The sequence below is a fragment of the Oreochromis niloticus genome, linkage group LG19 (genome assembly GCF_001858045.2).
Source record: "Oreochromis niloticus isolate F11D_XX linkage group LG19, O_niloticus_UMD_NMBU, whole genome shotgun sequence".
Lineage (NCBI taxonomy): Eukaryota > Metazoa > Chordata > Actinopteri > Cichliformes > Cichlidae > Oreochromis > Oreochromis niloticus.
Window position 1 is genome coordinate 5,584,339 of NC_031983.2, and position 22,207 is coordinate 5,606,545.

At 41.2% G+C, this 22,207-nt stretch overlaps 1 protein-coding gene across 1 annotated transcript in view; it reads left to right on the forward strand.

The window, feature by feature from the left end:
- syne2b (spectrin repeat containing, nuclear envelope 2b) overlaps positions 1-22,207 on the forward strand; it is an 82,951-nt gene that overhangs the window by 20,787 nt on the left and 39,957 nt on the right. The window contains exons 9-45 of the mRNA XM_025901157.1: positions 1,344-1,444; positions 2,355-2,444; positions 3,793-3,906; positions 4,655-4,792; positions 5,236-5,400; positions 5,554-5,666; positions 5,926-6,094; positions 7,003-7,099; positions 7,220-7,413; positions 7,646-7,810; positions 8,501-8,641; positions 8,758-8,859; positions 8,996-9,172; positions 9,265-9,423; positions 9,530-12,892; positions 13,135-13,269; positions 13,532-13,657; positions 14,291-14,478; positions 14,679-14,760; positions 14,951-15,051; positions 15,165-15,285; positions 15,426-15,725; positions 16,172-16,767; positions 16,916-17,071; positions 17,246-17,396; positions 17,595-17,753; positions 18,153-18,320; positions 18,451-18,552; positions 18,682-18,882; positions 18,988-19,195; positions 19,620-19,732; positions 19,816-20,018; positions 20,131-20,238; positions 20,510-20,789; positions 20,935-21,264; positions 21,393-21,722; positions 21,895-22,194. Of these exons, the coding sequence (XP_025756942.1) occupies positions 1,344-1,444; positions 2,355-2,444; positions 3,793-3,906; positions 4,655-4,792; positions 5,236-5,400; positions 5,554-5,666; positions 5,926-6,094; positions 7,003-7,099; positions 7,220-7,413; positions 7,646-7,810; positions 8,501-8,641; positions 8,758-8,859; positions 8,996-9,172; positions 9,265-9,423; positions 9,530-12,892; positions 13,135-13,269; positions 13,532-13,657; positions 14,291-14,478; positions 14,679-14,760; positions 14,951-15,051; positions 15,165-15,285; positions 15,426-15,725; positions 16,172-16,767; positions 16,916-17,071; positions 17,246-17,396; positions 17,595-17,753; positions 18,153-18,320; positions 18,451-18,552; positions 18,682-18,882; positions 18,988-19,195; positions 19,620-19,732; positions 19,816-20,018; positions 20,131-20,238; positions 20,510-20,789; positions 20,935-21,264; positions 21,393-21,722; positions 21,895-22,194 (9,746 nt within the window). The remainder of the gene's footprint in view (positions 1-1,343; positions 1,445-2,354; positions 2,445-3,792; positions 3,907-4,654; positions 4,793-5,235; positions 5,401-5,553; positions 5,667-5,925; positions 6,095-7,002; positions 7,100-7,219; positions 7,414-7,645; positions 7,811-8,500; positions 8,642-8,757; positions 8,860-8,995; positions 9,173-9,264; positions 9,424-9,529; positions 12,893-13,134; positions 13,270-13,531; positions 13,658-14,290; positions 14,479-14,678; positions 14,761-14,950; positions 15,052-15,164; positions 15,286-15,425; positions 15,726-16,171; positions 16,768-16,915; positions 17,072-17,245; positions 17,397-17,594; positions 17,754-18,152; positions 18,321-18,450; positions 18,553-18,681; positions 18,883-18,987; positions 19,196-19,619; positions 19,733-19,815; positions 20,019-20,130; positions 20,239-20,509; positions 20,790-20,934; positions 21,265-21,392; positions 21,723-21,894; positions 22,195-22,207) is intronic.

The following is a 22,207-nucleotide window of genomic DNA, read 5'->3' on the forward strand; positions in this document are numbered from 1 at the left end:
TTGCCTTAGTCAGTAAATTGACCTGAAATCTGCACATAATTACCAGCAAACAGCATATAAACCTATAGGCTACCAACACAAATCCTAATGAAGACACACAAACGTGCTTCTTTTAGTCTTTAAATATAAACGCAAAACTAACAACACAAAACGAAGATTAATCCCAGTCCAAAGAGACATTAAGGGAACCGTACTGATTCTGCTGTAGAAACAGAAGCTGCAGCCTGACTGCTGATCACTGTCTTTGTCAGCTGTTGAAATTCAGGGTCTGGCCTCTTGGCTGGGGTCAGCATGTGCTCAGTCTTAACATCATTCTGGGGTTTTGACAATGACGGTATTATTGTAGGGTCTTTACCTTACTATATAAAATGCCTTGAAATGACTGTTGTTGGGATTTGGCACTATATAAATAAAACGCTAGCTGTGTATGATAGTTTTGTTCTGGCAAATCAGTTTGGCCGATGCTGTAACTGATGAACCTTTTAACACAGGCGGTGACACAATCATAGCTATAATGTAATTACTGAATTTAGTACAGTTATGCACTACATTACAACATTACTGAAAAATGTAATGTGATTACATTAATCCATTGCATTGGGATGCATTACACCCGACAGCTGTAATAAGTTGCACAAACCAAAAAAGTTTAATTGCATTTTCACATGTATTTTTATGTATATATTACCTTTTTTAATCAAACTTATGGCAATAAATTTTATTTTATAATTATTGCGATTTTCTAAGTTTGTTAAAAACAACAACCCAGAACTCAATGTATGGGAAAATATCCAGTATTGATTGCTCAGTGATGGTTTTATCATCAATAGTGACACACACACTTTGGCAATGTGTTGCACATTTTCTTAGGATTTCTTAATCAGTTTTCTAGGAAAGCTATGCTTTTTTCCTTTGGGTCACTCAGTAGCTTATTTCTCTGCTCCTTTTGGTCTGCTACAAACACTCTTTTCATAATCATATTTATTAAATATTTTTCTTACATCTAGCAGCAAAGAATCTGTTGCTGTTTACACGTTTGCAACTGCATGCAGAGTGTAGCCATACCCAGCTTGCCTAAAGGCAAGATGATCTGACGGTCTGCTGACTCACTTGCTGCTTGTTTGCTTCAGCCTTACATAAAACCCTCATTTGTTTCATCTGCTCTGCCTGTTACTTTATTAGCAGACTTTTATGTTTCAAAGACAGAAGAGTTACACCTCCATTCCTCAGATTCCAGTATTAAACTCCACCTGCTTCAAGAGCACGCTCAGATGTTAGTCTAAACATTTCAAAGTAGTGTTGCAATGTGGAGCTGATCATGGAGGACTCTGATGTTGATGCAGATGTGGACGTTCGAGACCCCGATGAGAAGTCCATCATGACTTATGTGGCTCAGTTCCTGCAGTACTCCAGGGACCTGCCAGTGCCAGAAGAAGAAATGCAGGTCTGTATGAGTTTATTATATTCGACACAGGGCATCAGGTTACGCTGCAGAAACATTTGCAGAAAAGTTGTTAGTGTTGTCCTTAAGTCGAATCAGTTCAGGTAGAGTTTAGACTTTTCCTTTACTAATCTAGTCCTACTTTTGTGTGCCAAGTCAACATGCGGTAATGCTGATCTCAATCTAAACCAGTGGTGCAGAATAACACTGTATATATATATTTGAAATATATATTTGAATTGCATTATAACTGCATGAGTTCAGCGCAAAGCAAGCCCAAACTACACCTATCTTTAGGTATAGAATGCAAATAAGTAAAAGTATACATGTAGTGTTTGTTTCAACAAAATTGGGTATTTTTAATCCCAGATATCTAAACGTAGATCTAAGTCTAAATCAGGCGTGTGTGCTCTTTTTCTTTGGCAGCTGTTCAAAATAATCAGTGGTGCAGTTTAAGTTTTTTCCTTATTTGTGGACATAATTACAAACATCTTCAAACAGTAATCTGGTCATCAGTGGCTGGTTCCCCTTGTTCAGCTTGTTTGTTTTCCATTCAAACAGTTAATGTATTGTTCTGAATGGCACACTATCATTTGCTCATCTATGATACCACTCTGCCACCTTATGCCCTGCAAACGCTGCTACAGAATGTAACTGTTATATATCTGTTCATGTTTCATTCCATGCTTTATTGTAATTAGCCAGAACACATGGATAATGCACTTATAACTGTTAAGAATAAATAAGACTTTCTGTTCTTCTTACACTGAAATCAAATATCGTGTGTGCATTCAGTTGAGATCAGCTGTATGCTAAATGTATTTCACGTGTTTGAGAAGACCACTTCTCTCTTGTCTTTTCCCTTCTCTCCTCTTATTTCCTCTTCTTTCCCCTTCCCCTTTTTCCTCCTTAGACACAATATTTGACTCCTTCTAAAAGTCCTTCTCCTATCAACCTGCCTGTCTTCTACACCCCTGCTATTTCTGCTTCACCTCTCCGCCAGGTACACCCAATCATCACAACCTGCCTTCTTTATTGTATTTCTCAGCTTTCCTCCTGTTTACTTTCCAAACACACGACAATGGATTTAATGACCAATGTTAATTTACATCATGACAAACCTTTCCAGGAAATGAAACCTAATAAATGCATACTAATCTTTGCAAGACACAAGTTGTAACTATGGAAAAATCACAATGAGAGAAATTAATGAAAGAGTAAGATTTACATTAGCACAAAAAATAAGTGAATAAATAAAAATAACTCAGCAGGATGTGTTTCCCAGCATGCCTCCAACAGTGCCACACCCCTCTCACAGCTTTAACTGATTTCTGTCTTTTTTCTCAGATCATACTGCTTGAAATGATTTGCAGTTTTCAGCTTCATCACTGCTGTGTTGCACAATGTCAATCAGCTGCACAATCCCTTTGTAGTACCCGCAAGTAATGATGGATTTTATTGCTGATGTTTATATCTAGTAACGACACGTCAGGGGAGTTGTTTATTCTGAGGACGCTTAACCCACTTCTGTTTAAAACTAAGCTGCTCCGAGCCAAAGTTACCTTCGAATCACATGGTGGTTAAAGGCAGGACTGATCATGCAACACTGAACGAGTTTGCCCTGTTCTCTGGGAAGGGATCCAAAGCCACAGCAAGGGTGTTTTTCTCTTGCCTCCCATGAGAAGAATAAAGCGCTCATGGGGTGGTGCAGCAGTACTGGAATCACCCCATGACAGATCAGATAAAAATACCTGTCAGCTTTGGTTTCTGACAGGATATCACCACGTTAAAGTGTAGCTGCTGTAGACATTTGACATCTTAAAATATTTTCTATTTTTAACTTTTGTGTTTTGCTTTTTGATTCTGCTGTGGGAGTGGGAGATTGTAGGAATATGAGTGAGTTAGTTTGTTGGAATTTCAAAAAGAAAGCTGAAAATGCATTAAAAAATACTCAACTTTAAGAGTATATAAGTGAAACCATTCAAATTTAGCAGTACTACACTATGTTCCCTAATACCACAGCATCTGTATGACAGAATGGTGATCAGCTTTTACAGGAGAAGAGGTGAAAAATAAAGGTGGCGGCCTGCTTCAAAGTGACATGTTGCTATATTCTTATGAATTTATGAAGAACAACCAAGGAGCCAAAACAAACTTATGTACGCGCGCTGCTTAAAATCAACTTAGTTAGCGCTATCATTCGGTTTTCTGTAACGTGTCTGGTGATTGGTGTTGCTTTTTACTTTACATTACGCTCTCATTATGCTTGCTTACATCATGTAAAAGTTCATTCTGGAATCATTTGATCATCTTCACACACTCATTTTTTATTGTGTCTTCCTTGTTTCCAGGCAACACCTGACCGTAAGGCGCAGGAAATGACATGCTGGCTGGTTCAGGCCTATGATGAGCTGCTGGAGGGATGGGACTCCACAGAAGGAGAAAGCTACTCAGAAAGATATAATGTATGTTTCTAGCAAGAGCCCATCAGGATGTGTTGCATTTTTAAGTATCAGAGCACAAATTAGGTAAATGTCTGGCACATTCAGAGGCCCCTGTATTATTTTAAGGGGCCTGTGATGTAATTACAGGCACAATAAGCACTGTCTGTATAACACAGATCTTATTTAAAATTGAATTTGGTTAATAAAACATTTTTAATTCTTCCTCCCAGCAACCTCATCCTGTTTTGCACAACAGTGTTAAGCATTGTAATTTTTTCCTCTGTCTTTAGTTCTCCCCCTGAAGGGAAGGAGTATGGTATCAGTTTCATTTGTTTATCTGTTTGTTACCAGGCTAGTGTTTGAGTTGTTTGAGTGAGTTTTCAAGAATCATTTTCAAATTTTGTGTTATTGTAGATGCCAATAACAGCTCAAGCTGATTTTCTTTTTGGTGAAAATCGGGTCAGGGTCCTGATCATTCCTAAGCATTTGATTTTAACCTTCTTTGTTAGTGCCCAAGATCAAAGTTGAGATTCAACTTCAATTTTAAGAAACCACATTGATTTAATATATCAGATGGAGAGAGTTACACAACACACTTTTTATTTTTTCATTGCAATGCCCTACACTGTCACAGTAACACCATAATACGCTGGCATCATCATATTGTAATAAAATTATGAATCGTCTCAATTTTAGCACAGCCTTTAACGTTATAAACTGAGTTCACGTTATAAATTTGTCGCTAAAAAAAGAGGTTTCCTTCCCTCAGGTATTTCAGACCTTTCTGGTGTCCTTTAATGAGCAACGACGGCCCATCATGCCTTTGTTGACGGCCATGAGACGAACCCCAAAACTGAGCGACGAGCAACGGACTCTTAGAGAGGCGTGGGATACTCTCACTGAAAAGGTTTTTTTTTGTTATTTTTTAATCAGGCTAGAGAACCTTATAAATGTATAAATATAATCTAAATGGTAAATGGTAAATGGACTGATTCTTATATAGCGCTTTTCTACTCTCCCGGAGTACTCAAAGCGCTCTATACAACATATCACATTCACCCAATCACACCCATTCACACAAGCACTTTATCTGTACTTAGTGCTTCTTTTTTCTAACTACATTCACACACATTCATACTCCGATGGATAATCTATAGTCATAATACTGTACTGTACTAATATAACACTACAGCACCATAGCAACACAGACCCTTAAACACCCTAATCTGTTACATTACGGCTGATGTATTATATTTGTCTGTAAATGCTTGTATATTTGTACATATGTGTGTATTTGTTTGAAGACATTTACTTTACTTGTGACTTCCTTTTCTCTGTTTGTTCATCTAGCTCCGTGAGTACAAAGTTGCTTTAGATATGAGTCTTCCAGCCCCCTTGGACACAGTAGCCCGCTGGCTTTTGAGAACAGAGGAGTCTTTAGCTGAGGAAGATGGCAACCCTCAAGACCACGGCCGTGCTGCTGATGAAGCGAGGGAGAAGCACGAACTGCTCAAAGTAATTATTTCCAACTTTAAGATGTACTGAGAAACAATGATGCTGACCTTAGCAAAAACTGGTTTCTCAGGCTCTTTATAGACAGTGAAATGTAAATGTTTGCAAGCATGTAAATATATATGTTCATGCTGTCTCTGCTCGTTGTTGCTTTAGGCTTGCCTGGAGGAGATGCCACAGCACGTGAGGACCTTCCAGTCCTTCCAGAACATAGATGAGTACGGAAACATGATGATTCCTACTGACAAGATGGATGAGCTCAAGAGGAGGTGAGGGTACTTTCTCCAGTGGCCTGTGTAATGTATGCATGCACTAACTGGATATACTGTTGAAGAGTATATGAATGAATTTCTTAGTTTAAGCTGAAAGTCATAGAAGGACTTGTGCTGTCATGACCTGGGACTGGATGTAATCAAGATCACTGCTTAACCTGAGAAAAGCATCTTATAAAGTGACAGTTTACTTTCCGAAGTCGATGCGGTTTTATTTTTTAGTTTCTATTTAACATTCTCTTGGCATCTTCATCAGATTTACCAGCGTCAGAGTGACTGCCAAGTATCATGGGATCAAGCTAGAGTACAGAGAGCATCGCCACACTGTTTTGGATCTGTTGGGGCAGATCAGGACCAAGCTTCGTGTCTGGAAGAGACCTTATATCTCCTCAGAGGCAGTCAGGGTGTTGCTGCAAGAGTGGCATGTGAGTAATCTTTGTTTAGTCTTTGTATTTTCAAAACACAATTTAATAATTGGGGGTGTGTTGATGCTTCTTAACATCTTTTTGTTCTTTCTTTGTATATATATGTATATGTTTATCTGAGCAGTACAGTAATTTCTGTTGTTGGAGTTACTAATCTTTCTTGGGGTATAATTATAAATTTGGACATAATCTATATATCTATGTAAGGCCACATAACAGAAATTCTAACCAGGATGCAGCTAAGAGAAACAGATTCTGCAGATAGTATCTTAATATACAAGACAGACTATGTATAAGATAAGACGGGCAAAGCTTCCAGGTGTGAACCCAGTGAGGAAGTGCCTTAAATATGCATGTTATCTAAAGGCCAGCAGGGGGCGCCTTCTGTGTTTGGAAACAATTGAGGTTCATAGGAAAATGGCCATTGACTCCTATGCTCTACAACTTCGGTAAACACTTCAGTAATGATCTCAAGTGGTAGTTTGATATTCATAAATTAGGGTAGGATGTGTTTTATTGCAGGCCTAGCTTGTGATTCACAAATCACTACTGAACATGGGACATGCCCATCGGCATCTCAAGCAGGTTTGGTTTTAAAACGCCAAGATAGCATCAGTGAAAATTCTCATCTCAAGGCCTGACATTGGAACTTTGGAAACCAATGGATGTGTCATGTTGGGTGTGTCTATCTTGTATATACAGTCTGTGATGTACAGTGGACCCCAAAATAGGCTATTGTAAATGTTTTTTCTCAGGGTTTTCCCTCTGGTTCTAGTGGTGAATTTTATTCAGAGTTTTTCTCTAACTTTTTCACTAGTTTATCCAAAAATGTTCCTTCTACTGTGTAAAGGGCATGGATGTTAGTGTTGACTGACAATTTTAATTTGTATTTATTTTTTTAAACTCAGGAACTCGTAAACACACAAGAGCTGCCTTCCATGTTGGAAACGGTTATTCGTAAGCTGAAGCAGATTTCTGAGAAATATTCAAGCAAATCTGCCCTTGGTAAGTACTGTGATACTCTGTAACAGATATTTTGTATTTCTTCATTTATATTAATATTTTTGATTCCCCAGTAGAGTAAACGTGTATTATTTTATTTCATATTATTTCTTTGCTCCATAGCTTCAGATTATCAGCATGTCAGTCAGCAGGTGAAGCAGCTGGAGGAGGACACTGCTGTTGTTTTAGAGGACGTGACCACAGTGAAAAGCACAATGGGACGGGTTCTGTCTGCCTGGGACTCGTACAGCGACTCCCTTAGTTCCCTGCAGGCTTGGCTTGAACAGTGCTCTGCAACACACAGCCACAGACCTGAGGTATGATTAACTCATTAAAGTATGAGAACTGTATTGCTCTACGATAATAAATATGTCATAAACAAGCTAGTATAACTTGCTTTGTAATAGGGGATCAGTCTGTTATGACTTGGAATAACAAGTCAAGTAAAAAGTCTGCAATAATAACATCTAAATAAAATAATATCTACATTATCCTTTTAGATGATTTATTTTAGTATTTGCCATTTTATTTACAAAAATTTCTATTAAGCTGACCTCCGCATCCATGGCTGAGTGGGGCTCTCGTCAGGCCCACCTGAATGAGGTGGGGAACTTCCTGATTGAGTCAACGGATCCTCAGACCAGCAGGAGTCTGGCAGAGGAGCTTCGAAAAGTCAACATGCAATGGGCTGAGTTTGTCAAGAAAAACACTTTGGTGAGTGAAAGATCAAGGAAAACCTGATTTGTATGCTTAGATTCTAAAACACCTTTATGATGTAGAATTTGGAAATGTTTGAAGACTAAATGACACAAGCTATTTTTTGTTAGAGAATTAATCAGAATATTTTCCTGACATGAATTTACTTAAAATTATTTTTTTTATAAAGTACCCACCATATGACACTCTAAAATCAACTTTTTATCTGTGCCTTTATTTTTTACAGAGGGTGTTTTTATCTGAGTGTATGCTTTGTTCTTCTAAAGTGTTGGCCTAGTTTCTTCTTTTTATTTGGCATTATGCGACTAGAGGCAGCAGTGATTGTGGCAGCCTAATGTCTCATGCGTTTGGAATTTAAACATGATTGTTCTATTGAAACAATGATTCCTAGGGAGTGACTCAAAGTTTAAAAACAGTGCTCCACCTTTACCTATTGTACTACTATTATTACTACTTATAGTCTTTGAGTACAGTTCAATGTCATTCTTATATCTGGAGTTGCACGTTGAACAAGTGTTGTCAATGTCATAATTAACATAAGTGAAAAAAGATGGAAACTTCAAACTGTGTTGTAGATTAACATACAGTAAACAAGCACTTTATGAAATTCTGCTACTAATGTTTACATCATTGAAATATTAATAAATTATCTTTGTTATTTAACATGTTTATTTGTGTTTTTTCCAGGAAAACATTGGTGAGCCAAGTGAAGTTACCCATGTAAACCCAGATGACATCAGAGCTTTGATCAGAGAGGGCACATTGATTCTCAAAGAGCCTCTGGATGTTATGGCGGGTCCTTTACGCACCTACAGGAAAAGATTACAGGTAGGACCAATGGCATGATTAGCAAGTCATTGCACTTTTTTCAGCTCTAAAGGTTATTTTGATTTAAATGACCAAATTAAATCTTTCTGAATTATTGCTCAATTTCTGCTCTTCAGTTTATAATGAGGAAGATTAAAGACGTGGATCTGGATGCATTGGCTTCTGTCCCAGAATGCCCAGCAGATCAGTTACAGAAACTGAAGCTTGCAGTACCAGAAGTATGAACGATTCTTTTTCTTTTAAAAGAACTCTTATGATTGTGGTCATGAAGATTAAAATGATTATATCTGTTCTTTTTTTAAAATTAAAGTAAGTTTATCTGTCCTTTGCTATTTTTTCTTTAATTGTCACCAGGTTATGCAGACATTATCTGAGGCAGAAAAGGTTTGTGTAGAGCTGCAACACAGTGTGTCTGGGCTGGACAGTCGATTGGCTGAACTTCTACATTGGGAGACTGAAGCCAGGGAGCTCTACCACCTGCTGAGGGCCACCGATCGGCAACAAAAACAGGTCCAGACCTCACAAGCCAGGGTGAGATGAATCCCTGCATAGCAGTGTTGGCTTTAAAATCCTCTCATAAAGAAACATTTATGCTTATTTGAAACTAACATTTTATTTTCCAGGTCACTATTTCCCGTGGTCTACAGCTCGAAGGTCAGGTAGTCACAGAGGAGCAAGACCTGCAGGTGATTGTATCGACAAATCAGAAGAGCTCTCCCATCCACTACCTCCATGCCTCTACTATGCAGGATCGAGTGCGAGCCGCTGTTGCTCAGTCACAGGCCAGTTGGGTTTTTTTGTAAAGTAACCTTGTTAGACAAGGTCTGACCAGACAAAACAGTATAATCTAAAGTACTTTATTTCTAAGGTGTATGATGTCACTTTTAGGAAGCAGTTGGTATGCTAAGCAGCCTGGGTGCCAGACGAGACAGAAGCAGAAGTCCTCCAGCAGGACCTCCTTCAAAAGTCTTTATTCAAGATAAAGCAGTCCCTCAACATTTGAAACAGTCAGACACCAAGCATACAAAAACCTTCGTGCCAAGGATAGTGGTACAAGATTACAAAGAAGAAAAGATGACTTCTCCTCCAATGCCATACACCTATGCAGAAGCTGTGAAGCAGACCAGAAGAAAGTCGCCGCCAGAAAGTCAGTTTCAAGCTTGGCCAATGGCCACTGCACAAAAGACAACAGAGACTCCAGATCAAGGGCCACAGCAAGACCTACTCCAAGAGGGACTTAGAAGACAGGTGGAAATTAAACTGGGACAGAAAGAACAGGAAGAAATGAAGGAGGAGTATCTTCTACAAGTTCAGCAGCAGGAGTTGTTCCCAGTGCAACCACAACCAAGTCAGCCCAAGCAGGAGCAACAACAGGTACAACAGCATGTGGTAGTTAATATACAAGTTGAACAACAAGTTAAACAAAGACCAGAATCCAAAGACCAGACTCGACTTCACGAACCAGCTGTAAAGAAAAGGGTTCTAAGTTCCCAGGAGCTCCAAAGCAGAAAAGCTCAGGGCATGAAGAATCGGCCATGGCTTCAGAAACCAGCTTTTCCAGAACAGAAAACTCCAACTGAAGAGCAGGATTCGACTCAAGATCTAGTTCAAACAAGACAGACACAGTCAGTGGGATCAGTTCAGGTAATTTCCCAAAATGTAGCAACTACCAGGCTACAGTATGAGGCCCACGCAAAAATTACTAAGCAGCCACAACAACAGCAAAAAGCGGAACAGAAGCAAACACAGCAAACTGAAAATCTAGAGCATCAGCAGCAAGACAAACTGCTACATCAACAACAGCAAAAAGAGCAGCATCAGCAAAAGGAACAGCAAAAACAACAACCACAAGAAACTGTAAGACAAGCACAACAAGAATCAAAATCAAAATCACAAACTGTAACCTTGAGTCAACCTCAACCACAAAGAAAGACCCCAAATCAATCACAAACTAATACTATGGTTCAGTCCCACACTACTACAGATACACAGCAACCATGTGTTCCTCAGTCCCATGACTCTGTGAAGAAACAGTCATCAACCAAGCCACAGACCCAACAACAGCTCCAGCCACAGGATCAGGCTCTGGTTCAACCAGCTGGTCCTCAGCCATCTAAGCAGCCACAGGTACTACCCCATGACCAGTCTGTAGCTCAAGTCCCAATATGGGCTCAAATCAGACAGCCTTCCACTATTCAGGCTCCACTGCAAGGCCCAATTCAGCTTCCTGTACCATCTCACATTCAGCTTCGTAGTCAACCACAGTCATGGGCCCCTGTCCGGCCCCCTTCCCCTAAGCCACCAACCCAGGCTCAGCCTCCAATGCATACTCAGTCAACAAATGTGGGCCAAACCCATGCAAAATCAATGGATGATCCTGAAATTCACCCTCAGTCCAAGGTCCAACCTCAAACACACCCTCAGCCTAAGACCCAAGTTCAAATCCATGCTGATCAGTCTGAGACCCATTCCCAGTCAATGCCCTACCCACAAGCCCATGCTCAATCAATGACCCATGTTCCAACCAATGTTCAGGCAATGGCCATGCTAAGTCAGGCCCAACCATTGACTCAACATCCAACCCAAGCCCAACCTATACTCCACCTTCAGGGTCATTGTTTGACTGATCCTATGACTCAGTATCCAACGCATGCACAGGCACTGGTCCAGCAACAAGGCCATATTTCACAGGGGCACTTTCAAGCTTATACTCAAGTCAGATCCTCAGTCCCCCAGTCTATCCAGCATCCACAAGCTACAGTGCAACCTCAGCTATACTCCCAGGGTTATGCCCAAGCTCAGTCCACGTCTCAGCAGTGGATAGATAAACAAGAACCACAAAATCAAGCATTTCCCCAGCAGAGTCACCCTATCCCGCAACCATACCCTCAGCAAATGAGCCAAGCAACACATTCTCAGGGTTATCCTACAGTTCAGACTCTATCCCATTGGACCCAGCAAACGCCCCAGATTGCCCACCATAGGGTTTCTCATATGGGGCCATCATATACTCAACCGCAAATGCATCCTCAAGCTCAACCCCAACCCTGGACTCAAACACAGCAGCAAACTGGGCCCCAGAGTTCCATGCACCAACATACCCAGATGAGAGCTTCTAACTTAGTTCAGCCACAACAAGGCCAAGTTCAGCAACAGACTTGGGTTCAACCACCACTACAAGTGCCATCTCAGTCTTATCAGCAGCCTCAGTCTCAGCAGTATGTACAGGTCCAGCATCAACCTCAAGCTCAACATCACCCTCCACCTCAGATTCAAACACATATATCTCTCAAGTCACAACCCTCACATCAAGCCTATCCTCAGTTTCCTTCACAGCCCCAGCAACAAACTTTGCAGGCCCAGTCCCAAACACACGTCCAGGCACAGCCATTAGTTCAAGAAAAGCCCTTTGCCAGAACTCAGGGGGCTCAATCTAATATTCAATTCCAGCAGTCAACTTCTCAGCCCAAGCATCAGCCCCAACTTCAGCTACAACCAATGATTCAGTCACAAACTCAATTAAAAGGTAACTCACCTCTACAGCCCAGGCCTCTACAGCCAAAACAGGATGTTGAAATGACACCTCAACTAATGGTTCAGTCACCAATTAAACACATACCTGGATCACTACCACAGCCCAAACCTGAATCTCAATTGCCACCACAGCCAAAGGCTCAGTCACTAACTAAAGTTAATGTTGAAACACCCGCTCAATCCAAGGTGCAAGCCCAACCTCAATTACAACCTACAGCTCAATCACCAACTCAACCTATAGTTCAGTCACCAGTCCAACCCAAAGTCCAACCAGTGTTCCAACCCAAATCTCAGACACAGTTATCCCCACAGCACCATCCTCAGGTTCCGGTCTCATCGTCTCCCACGGCCCAAACAGTGCCACAGTCCAAGACTGAATCTCCCGCACAGGCAAGACCTCACACTCAACCACTTAACCCACCAAAGACTGAAACCCAGTCTCCTTTGCAACAGAAATCTCAACAGTCCCAGACTATTCTCGTCTCTCAAGTCAATGTGTTGCCTCAAACCCAGGCTGAGTCACCAGATCTTAATATCAAACCTCCTGCTCTGGCTCAAGCACCTCCCCAGGCCTACACAGAGGCCTACACTAAGGCACAGGCTTTAGCTAGAAATGGCTTTGAGGAGGCCAAACACTGCCTGCAGGCGCACATCCTGGAAGCTATCAATGTCTTCAAAGATAGGCGTGTATCAGCTGAGCAAGCTTCAGTAAAGGAGGTAAGTGTAACCATTGGTAATGACTTCTGCACATTTCATATTTAGTGAATAATCATGATTGAAAAGTTTTATCTGCCAATTTTTGCGAATTTACAAGTCTGTTTAGCTACCCTACATTTATAGATGATATAAAACCCACATTGGTTGATGTCTTAAATAGACAATAGTTAAAAACATCCAACAACATGAAATACAGTTTCTGTAAAGGAGTCATAATGTAACTATTTTGTGTCTAAACACAGAAAACTCTGAGAACATTGGATCCAGAGTTGCTGGAGGAGTTCTTGCGAGCAGCTAATGGCATGGAGGCCTTTTGTACCCCCTCACAGCTCAGAGATATGGAGTTCTTCACCCAATCTGTCAGGACACAGTGGGAGGTGGGGATTTTAATTTAGTCAAATGTTCACTTGTTAATTTTTTTAAAAACATCTCTCAGTTAATTGCATGTGCATATTTAAACCACAAACTACAACTGGCATTTATTTTATGCCTTTGAAGCCTGTTTTTAAAGGAATGTTAGCAAACTGACACAGATGTAAACAATTCATATTATTAACCTTTTAGTTAATACTATCTTCTGTCATGTGTACTTTTTCATATATATATATATATATATTCATTGTATATATTATCTCCCAGGCTCTCAGAGCTGAGATCTCAGGATTTTTGCAACAATTACAGTTTGAAGTAACAAGGAAAGACTTTAATGCAGCAGTCCTGCGGTGTGAGATGCACTTAAGCACCAGCTTAGAAAACCAAGCTCAGGTAGCTAAATGACCAAAGCTGAACTCTTGGAAGGGGTGCTTCAAAGGATGGGTATTCAGCCAGTTTTCTCTGCTCTGCTTGTCTAACTTTGTCTTTTTCCATCTTCTTTGTATGCCTTCAAGGAAGCTGTCAGTGGGAAGGGTAATAGCAATACTTTATTCCAGCTGGTTTCTAAGAGAGTGCTGTTTTAGCTAGTTTTGTTTGGGTATGTTTACAGTGTCATACACTTTTTATTATCTTAAGATGCAAAAAGACAAACAACAGCATCATTATCAGGACCTTAAAAATGAATAAAATGAAAATATGTGCTAATGCAGATGAAATCACATCTTCTCTGTAAGCTTAAAACAGCATTCTTTTATGATTTTGTGCAGCACATCTGTTGGCTGCTGCCATCTGGGGTCTTGCTCAAGTGTTGCAATACATCTGCCAAACCTTCTTTTATGATATTGGATGCTAATAAGCAGGTCACACATACAACTAATTTATAGTTGTATAAATATAATAAAAATGCAAGAAAATAAATAAAAAGCTTAACAAAAAAAGAAGATTTGGCTCAATGGATTGCCTGAAGTCAAAGCAGCTCTGTAATGCCTTTGTGCTTACTGTTTTCACATTAAAATCATTCAACAGGCTTGCTTCTCAGCGGACTTTGCTGAAGCAGAACAGCACCTGCAGGCACTGAAAGAGTTGTGTGACACCCTAAGCCCGGAGGATGCTCACCGCTTGGCTCAGACGCAGCTGAGGGAGTGTGAAAAGAGGCTGGCTGCCATCCAGCATCAGTTCAGTGGAGATCAAGACGCACCACTCCCTGAATCTAGGTGAGGCTTCCCATAGAGGTTTCAAAACAGCAAAGAGTTGGCGTGCAATCTTCAAAACAACCTTTTTTATCCCTTATTTAATTCTTAATACTGAGTAAAACGTTTTGTTGTACATGATTTATGTTGCAGATATTGTATTAGGTTACATTTACATTTATTCAAAATGTAGCAGAAAGTTTAAATCAATTTCAATTGTGCAGGATTCCTGTTGCCTTCACTGAGGATCCCAACACACAGAAGGAGCCTACCAAACCAAGTGATGAACCTCAGGCCTTAGCTGAGGTATGATTCACTATTATTAAAAATTCTTATTAAAAAGATTCTCTCTAGATTTAAACTGTCACAGCTTCTTTAACACATTTTAAGCAAGAAGAAATCCAGACCAGTGTTTGAATTTAAATCCTGAAGCCGATACTGGGCTTGTGCAGATGTGTCTGAAATAATCCCTAACATCCTGTTGCTGTTTTTCCAGGTGACCCAGGTGACAGTGAAGACAGTTGCTGTGGAGAGAAGGGAGGCTGAAAAGCAGACGTCTGTGGAGGAAGAAGTAACCAAAAAGGAAGCTTTAGAAAGGTGAAATTTAGGTGTCTTGTGTTTTATAAGTAAAGGCAACATACAAATCAAAAAACAGGTTGGATGGTTTTATATTTTATATAAGCTCAGTTATTTTTGGTTTAACTCTCCAGATATGAGAATGCTAAGAGGGCTCTGCAAGCCCAACTAGCTAAAAATGAACAGAGCATCAAGGATGTCCCCTCTGACTCAGTCTCTCTGAAAGGCCTGCATACACGGCTCCAGGAAATACAGGTACAATAACGTTATAAATACCACTCTGTCAGAAACAAACTGGACTGAAATATAAATGACATGCTATAAGAACCTTTGAGCAAAATGACTCAATCCCCACAACCGGCCAATAAACTTGAGTTAAATTCCTTTCTTCCTAGTTCTTGAGACAAGAGACTGAGTGTCTTTGGTCTGAGTATGCACACCAGTGCTCTCAGTGTTCCCAGCTGAGTGGAAACACTTCTCTGGAGCAGGAGAAAGCAGAGCTGCAGGAGCAGTGGCGCACCCAGCAGTCCAACCTTCAGAGGAGAGGCAGCTCGCTGGGCTCTGCACTCAGGCAGATTGACTCCACTGAGAATCACATGGTGGACTTCACCGACCGCCTGGACCGTTATCTGAGACAGCCCAAAGACATCACTGGCTTCACACTGGCCAACAGTAACATTCTGAAAGATATAAAGGTCTGCTGTTAGCCATACGCAATTTTCTTTTGCTTAATTTTGTCAGTCTGACACACAAATATTGTCTAAGCACATGCGTTAACACCTATATGAAGTCTTTGCAGAGATCAGTGCATTTTAAAATTTCACACGGTTGGAAAAAACATACTGGTCAATAACTGGATCTTTGAAAACAAGCTGAATGCATCTTGTACACATAAACAAGCTACTGATTTAGCATAAATCTTACAATTTGGTGTTTAATATTTATTATGTGTATCATCAGCGCGTAAACGCCACAGTACAGATAGATTTCAGACATCAGTGATGCTGGCCTTTATAAAATAAATCCAATAAATGCAAATTCGTGAGATGAAAGAATGTTTAAAAAAAAAGAAAGATGTAAATCAATCTCACTTCTATGGGCATCTCACCTCACACTACACCTTGTGTGTTTTTTGCTAAAGGAACTGGATGACAACATACAGAGCGAACTGGACCAGTTGTCCCGTCTGGACCCCGAATCCAGCGACTTGGATCCCAGAGAACGCTTCCCGCTGTCCCGTGAGTTTGAGGCTCACAAAACCAGCTTGGATCAACTCCGGCAGCAAGTCCGGAAGAGCGAAGCAGCTGCCCGTGCCCTCGACCGATTTCTTATGTCGCTGCGCACTGTGGATGAGGATATCTCAAGTATCCCAGGTCCACCCTGTAGTGACACTGTGGTACTGCAGGAATGCCGCTCCAAGTTGGCTCTGATCAGGCAGAGCATTGACAGTTTGAAAGAGAAAGCCCCTCAGCTGGATCTACTCCTGCAGGGAGCTCGGCTCACGGTCACAAGGGATGGTATCCCAGCCTCCTGCCTCGATATGGTGAATATCCTGGTGAGAAGGCTGGATGAGGCTGACAGTGGGCTTGTCAGCCAGCAGAAGGTCCTTCAGAAGGAGACCCAAAGCAAAACCCTGGGCCTGAGGAAGAGGACGATGCTGGGGGAGATGAAGAAGCTGCATGATACAATTGAAGCACAAGGCCTCAAAGAGCCCACCATGCCTGCTTTGCAGCACAGGTTTGTCCCTTTAGTGCGATAGTGCTTTTGCTATCCTGAAGCAGTTTTGATTTGTGAAAATGGGAAACTACATGTAGTCCCAGAATGTGCCGTTTAGATTTTGCAATATATTTGCAGAATTAAAATCTGAATTTGTTGCACTTTCCAGGCTTCGTGCCCTCTTGGATTTAGAAGGCCAGCTGCAGGCTCAGGACTGTGAGCTTCAGAGCCTCCGTGAAGTCCAAGAGAAGCAGGGAGGAGGAGAAAATCTCCTTCAGGAGCTGGAAGCTCAGTGGAAGGAGACTCAGCAGGCTTTTTCTGACAGGTAAGGTCGGCACAAGAACCTTAAATTAAGTCATTAACGAGCAACACTGACTTATATGCTGTCCTCAACTGGTAGAAATGAATGCATTTAAGCTCAAATGAACTTTTATTATGTTTCTCTATACATTGCAATCCGAATGATCAAATCTTCCTTGGTATTTTCTTACTCTTGCAGGAGGAAGCAGTACAGCACACTGTTGGAGCTTCTGAAGAAGTTTCAGACCTGCCGGAGTCTCCTGAGGAGCACCATCCAGAAAGCAGAGCAGGCAATCAGCGATAAGGCGTCCTACATGGGGAAAGACAACCTGCAGAGGAGTATGGCAAAGGTAGGTGTATTTGCATTGTGTTTAAATATATTTTGACTCTCGTATTGGTTTCCTAAAACAGCTTAAGTTGAGAGCATTCTGCACTGCATGCACTAAATAGAATGAACCAGCAGATGGCAGACACTTTCTAAATATCAGATTGGTGTGCTCAGTGTGCACTTACAAGTGCTATATGTTAACATGTGTACATTTGTTCAGGTCTGTGATATTAAGGAGGAGCTGGCTGGTCTTACGGGGCCGATGGAAGAGATGAAAAGTGTTTGCAAACAGCTAAAGTCTGAACTGAAGAAGTTTCCAGACTGCAGTGAATCTCCATTTGAAGCAGAGGCCGACACGCTGATGGACAGCTGGCTGGACGTATGCATCTATGCACTGACACTTATAGATGTCGTTCTTGTAAACAAACAGAGGAGTTCTACCAAAACTGTACATTAAGTATGCTGAGAAGGAGACTGATCAGAGACTCACTGACACTGACAGCTTAGTATCTGAGTTAAAAATTATACCTTCACAAGCTTGTTGGATTTTTTAACATCCTCAGTAAATGGCAGTATTTTCACTGGGTGTCAGTCTGACATTGATCCAGTGTTTCGTGTCTCTAGAACAGCTCTGTCTGTGACAAATATTAGAAGTACAACTCAAAGTTGAACAGAGAAACTGAAGTTGTAGTTGGATCGTGGTTGGAATATTTCTATTTATATATTTCTATATTGCTCGCCTTGACTAAATGTTAATGATTTTTTGGTGCCCTTGCAGGTGACAGAGAAGACAGATGCCTACATGGATAACCTGCGAGTGGGCCTGGAGCTGTGGGAGAAGCAGCTGATGCTGGGAGGAGAGGTGGACAGCTGGGCCGGGGCCAAACTGGCCCTGTTTGCAGAGAGCCATACTTTCTACAATGAGCAACAAGTACTCACCATGAAGGTACTGAAGTAAAATCTGATATTTTTAACTGTTCTTCAATCATTTTTATACTTGATTTTAAGCATCTGTTAATTTGAAATAATTCCAGTTACACTTTTTGTGATTTTGTTTTGTGTTTTGTTGTGTTCAGGATGAAATCCAGGCCAATGAGGAGAACATCACTCATTTTCATAAGAAGTCTATTGAGATCCAGGAGATGCTGCAAAGTCAGGAAGCTCCACTGGAGCTACAGGTGAGGTGAAACAGAGACTTTTACAACACTATTTCATTTTATATAGTTATTCATGCGTAAACTTTTTTAAAGAATTATTATTTCCACTGTGCCGTGCCTCTCTTCTCATCATTCCTCTGTTTTGTGTAGGTAATGGAAACCCAGCTGAGAAAGAGAATGGAGCAGGTGAAGGAACTGTTTTCTGACTGCACAGATGTCTTTGAGGAGTTAATCGCTGTGAAGAAGCATCTAGCCGAGAAGGTAGAGGATTGTCAGACAGCGGTAGAGAACATCCAGAGTCGTATCAATGAGATTAATGCTTCAGGTCCAAATGTGGAAGCCCAGATACGGGTACGCAGCTGTTTTATGTGACAGAGATAGAGATCATGGTGCTCTTATATACCAGTGAGGTCTCCTGAATGATCGCTACTTATAATCTTTTGTCTCACGCTGCAGGATCTGTGCAATGACCTGGAGTCTCAGGAAGAGCAGGCTGAGGCCGTGTTGAAGGAGGTGGGATTGGTTTCCAGTGTGGCCAGCCCTCAAGTGCTTGAGGCACTCTCTGTTGACTGCAGCAGGCTAACGGAGGCCATCTCGCGCACGAAAGACATGATCCAACTGAAGAGAGAGGAGAGGGACAAAGGCCTGCTCAAGGTTATCGGAGGTTAGTATTGAAAATGTGCTTTTAATCAGTTGCTTAAAACATTGAATTAGCAAATACAGAGAGAAGACAAGCATCAATCGAATATAGGCACAACATAAGCAATGAAATGAAATGTGTTTTTAAAAAGGGTTAAAACTTTAAAGCAGACTAAATAAAAGACTTCTGGCTATTAAGGAAAGATTAACAGGATAACATGCCTGATACTGTCAGCGTAACTTTTTTTGGCAACCTCTGGACACTAACATCACTCAGATCAGGATCTCCATGTGTCTGATCAACAAGCAGGATATTGTCTTTGTTTCTTTTTTGTTAAATAGAAATTTCTTTATATTTGACTCAAATATTAGAAGGCAGGGACATGTTTTGGTCTCAGTATTACTTAATTCAATTGTGTGTGTGAGTGATTTTAAAAATATGTTCCCAGATGAAAAGCAGTCATTCGAGGAATGGTTCCAGGACTTGCAGCTAGCTGTCAATGAGTGCTTCGAGAACCCTGAGAGTAGAACAGATGTGGAGACATTTTTGCAAAGACTGACTGTAAGTTGATGGATAATTTTACAGGTTGATAGATACTATATGCACTTATATGACAGATGGATGTTCATGTTTTCTTTCATCAGAGTTTCTTAAAGTCCAAGGATGCAGAGAGACGTCTTGACCAGCTGAAAGATCAGCTGGAGAGAGGCAGGGAGCAGGTTCCACCTCAGCAGCTCTCTGAGTTTACTGGGTGGATGCAGGAGCAGCAAGAGGAAGTGGTCACGTTCAGAACCCACTGCCAAAACCGGCAGAAACAAATGGAGTCAGTGCTCAGCGACTTAGACAGGTCATTCCTGCTTCTGCTAATATAATAGCTATACCGTTAAACAACACACGTGTAAAATGTAAAACATCAAACAGAATGTGTTTGTTTTAATTTTTTTCTTTTAAAAATATAGTCTGCAGAAGCAGCACGACAGCCTCCGTCAGTGGCTTCAGAACAAAGAAAAACTCTCTGTGGTGCCTGAGAAAGTCAAACAACTTCTGAAAGACCTTCAGGATGAGAGGTGATCCTCAACATTCATAAAACCAGAACCAGAAATATTCCATTGCACACGCAGTGAAGTTTGCTGACCTCCAAAGATATGAACAAATCTCTAATTTTTATAGTTGTTTCATGTTAATGGAAAGAGTCAGAATAGAAAGAATGAAGCACAATAAAAAACTAAACCTGTCTATTACAGAAAAATTTGGATGCACAATATGCTATGTGAGGACGTTACCCTTTCTATTTGTTTTGTATGCCGTCTTACTTGTCTTTGTCTGTCTGTGCAACAGTGGAAGAGCCGAGACCCTCAGTGAGCTGCTGGCATCAATACGCAGACAAGGTGTCAGATCTGAGAGCCTCCTGAAGGACGCTGATAACTTGATACAGCGCTACAGAAACCTGGAGGGCAGGATGCTGAATCAGGCTGAGGCCCAGAGTGTGTTGGATGGAGAATACAATGTGTTTAATACTCAGGCAGAGAGCACCAGGACCTGGATCAGTGACCTATCACAGCCTCTCACCACTCCAGACAGAGACACCAACATGGAGGAGATGAAGTCCAAAGCACAAGTTAGTGAAAGTGGTGTCCAATCTAATAAAGCTTTCTTCTGGGAATATTTTTGGTGTATTGTTAGCTCGTCTGTTAGAGTATTAAAATAATGATATTCTGTCTGGAGTTAAAAATGTCAGACATGTTTTATGATTTTGTCACCAGGCTATCCTTAGCTGCAAACCTGAGGGAGACTTTAAAGTGAGCAGCCTGAGACAACAAAGCGAAAGTCTGTGTGAGAAGGAAGGCCTGGACGAGTCCAGGAAACAAAGTGTCCAGCTGTTAGTTAGAGACACAGAGAAACAGTGGATGACAGCCGTGCAGGCTGCTCAGGAGGCTCTCAGAAAGGCAGAGACACAAGCCATTTTAGAAAAAAACGTTGAAGCTTTCCAAACCCACAATGAAAGTGTCCAGTCCTGGATCAGAGACCAGGACCAGAACCTCAAGTCTATCGGTGGCCATGCGGAAGCTGAAGAAAAGCTACAGGCTGCACAAGTGAGTGTAAATTTACATGTAGACGAGTTTGGTAAGGGTGGGTTGTAGTTTGTAGAATCACTTGTATGGGCTTGTCTTTCAAGGATTAAAACAAAGAGGTTACCTAACAGGGTATCTCTTCTCTTAAGGCTTTACTGAGCTCCAAGCCTAATGGAGAGTCAAAGCTCCAAGAGCTTAAGCAACTGTGCCAGAGTCTGTGTGACAACCAGAGTTTGGATGAGAGCAGGAAACAAGAGCTTCATGACACAGTCAAACACACAGAGGAGCAGTGGAGGAAAGCCTTGCAGGGTGCTGAAGAGGCTCTTAAACAGGCAGAGACTGAAGAGGCCACTAAAAGAGATTTTGATGCTTTCAAAACTCAAAGTGAAACAATCCAATCCTGGATCAAAGAGCAGAAGCAGAAACTGCTGTCCCTCGGTAGTCATATGCACTTTGAAGAAAGGTCCCAGATAGTACAGGTGAGTTTACAAGTTGGGACCTGACTTCGAAATATATCATAAAAACTGCTGAAACTTGTAAAACTTATAAAACTGATATATGCTCATACTGTATATCTCTACTGCAGTTTTTAATTGCAGTTTGTAACAGGAATTCCTACTTTGATTTATTTGATTGTGTCGTTGCCTTCAGGCTGTCATGACTTCCAAACCTGAAGGAGAGTCCCAGTTGCTCGACCTGAAGAGACGGGGTAAGAATCTGAGCAAGCTCTTGGAAGACAGTAGGAAACTAGAGGTTCAGCAGCTAGTAACAGTCACAGAGCAGCAGTGGACGACAGTTCAACAGGCCGTCAAACAAGCAGAAGTCAGGAGTCTTTCTGATGACTTTGACGTCCAGTTTAAAAACACAGAGATGTGGATCAAAGAGAAGCAACAGAAGCTACAGGCTGTGGGCAGTCACACAACAGCTGAAGAGAGATGCCACACAGCACAGGTTTGTATCAATA